Below are 2,126 nucleotides of genomic sequence, written 5' to 3'. Positions count from 1 at the left end.
AAAAAAAAAAAAAAAAAAAAAAAAAAAAAAAAAAGATGGGCTAATTTAATTTCACCATTAAAAAATAGACTAATTTGTTTACAGTAAAAGTTTGGGGAAAATATGAGGATGGAACTAAACTCTAAGCAGGTTCCAGGCCAGATTAGTATTGTTTAATCTTCAATTTTAATTCCTAAGCCTGAAAGTCTTTTGTCACATTTGCATGAAAATGGATCATCAGAAGAGCCTAGCTTGACTATTAAGGATTTGACAAAGCTGTATTATAAGATATTGCATTACAAACAGTATATTCAAAATGAATGCATAAAAATATAAATAACAAAGACATTTATTTAAGTATCTTCATAATATTTCACATTCCAATCTTTTTATTGTGGTTTAAGGAATTGCTTTGAAATTCTGTTTTTTACATCTGGTGTTAGATGACCATGGGTATAGTTTTGCCTTATTAAAATCATACACCATGTTCCCATTGATTTTATCCAACATGTGGTCTCTAGAAAATACTCTTGAAAACAATTTGATTATTCCTTGATAAACTTCCTTTGCACAGAACAATATCCTGGTATCTCATAGTCAGATATTTGTTAACTTCAGATAATTTGGTCAGTAAAAGTCACTTGAGGTCTTCATTAAATGACGATTCTATGTCATTATTTCTTGTTACAGACAGACTTTGAAAAGGATGTAGACATTGCTTGTAGATCAGGTAAGAATATTTGAATTTTGAAAATATAATCATTAGATGTTGAATCATTTTTATGATTTTTGATTTTAAAGAAAATGCTGTGGTTTACCCATCACATATTCCTGTAAATGTATAAATTGAGTCTTTCAACTAGAAGCCTTGTAATAGCAGATGTAGGAGGGGGGGAGGGAATGAGAGAGAGGGAGAATATGAATGGGGAATGCGAGGAAGTGAAAAAGGTTGATTGGGAGTACTGTGACCGCAGGAAAGCATTGACTTGGAGACAGAAGCCTTCCGTCCACCTATTACTGGTTGTCAGGCATAAGGCCAGTCAAGTTGATGTCTCTCTGTGCCTCAGTTTCATCATCCATGCTGGAAGGATGAAATACCACTGTGTGTGAGTGTGTGTGTGTGTGTGCATCACAGCTTTGTTGCTGTATTTTCAGAGCATGCGCACACCGTCTTAGAGAGCTGGGTCGCAGGGACAGTGTTCCCAACGTCTGTTCTCCAGCCTGTGGACACCCACCAAGAGTAGATGAATAATGTTCCTTTATATTGGGACAAAATATACCTTATTTAACGTTTTATTCATTGGTTTTCGTGGTGCCTTTGAGAATAAGAGTGAATATCCACTTCACCTAACTATCCAAATATTTGAAAGCAAATACTACTTAGCCCAATCTAGGTTTTTTGTTTTTTTTTTTTTCCAGACTAAACAAACCATGTTTCTTCACTCATTCCTCAGAGCATCCTCCCAGGCAGACATGGTACCCCAGGTGTCAATCATTTGAAATTATAGTGCCCAAGTTTTAACTATGCTGCCCACACTTAGCCAGCATTTATCACAGTTGGCTCTTTCCTTGTATTAATGCTATCTACCTTTGCATCTGATTTCATAGCAGCTGGTACAGTACTAGTGTCAACTGATAATCATTTAAAATCCCCAATACTTTTTGTAGTAGCTTTTTGTAAAAGTTCTGGGGTGTTTTGTTTGTTTGTTTGTTTTTGTCCTTGATGAAAAATTTAGCCTTTGCATTTATCTCTATTTACTACTATCTTACTGGTTTTAGGTTACCATTCTATCCATTTGAAATTGTTTGGCCTTTGAAATTTTGATAAGAATGCCTTCTAAATCTTCATCCAAACTTTACAAATAAAGGAGTTATATTCATCTTGTTCTCTTTTGTTAAAATACCCATTTTCCCCAGATTCATTGTATTCTGAGATTTTGTATTCTGAGATTTAGTATTCTTAATATTAGGCCAGTATCATTATTTTATTAGAAAAAAATTCTTTTAATTTTTCATTTTCTGTCTGTGCCTTTTTTTAGCTGAGCTTATCAGGAACTTGCCCCTGCATTTTTCTAAAGATTTCCTTCCATGTTGAGGTATATTCAGTGTTAAAGTCTCAATTCCTGGTCTCTGAATAATCTTTCCCT

General features: G+C 34.1%; 1 protein-coding gene across 2 annotated transcripts in view; it reads left to right on the top strand.

Annotated features, from left to right (window-relative positions):
- The window catches only part of ADGRB3 (adhesion G protein-coupled receptor B3), an 800,758-nt gene that overhangs the window by 768,195 nt on the left and 30,437 nt on the right, over positions 1-2,126 (top strand). For both annotated transcript variants that reach the window (XM_007467820.1, XM_007467821.1), the window contains one exon: positions 670-709. In XM_007467820.1, the coding sequence (XP_007467882.1) occupies positions 670-709 (40 nt within the window). The remainder of the gene's footprint in view (positions 1-669; positions 710-2,126) is intronic.

This window comes from Lipotes vexillifer, unplaced genomic scaffold (genome assembly GCF_000442215.2).
Source record: "Lipotes vexillifer unplaced genomic scaffold, Lipotes_vexillifer_v1.1 scaffold133, whole genome shotgun sequence".
NCBI lineage: Eukaryota > Metazoa > Chordata > Mammalia > Artiodactyla > Lipotidae > Lipotes > Lipotes vexillifer.
This window is presented reverse-complemented; position numbering and strand designations above follow the sequence as displayed.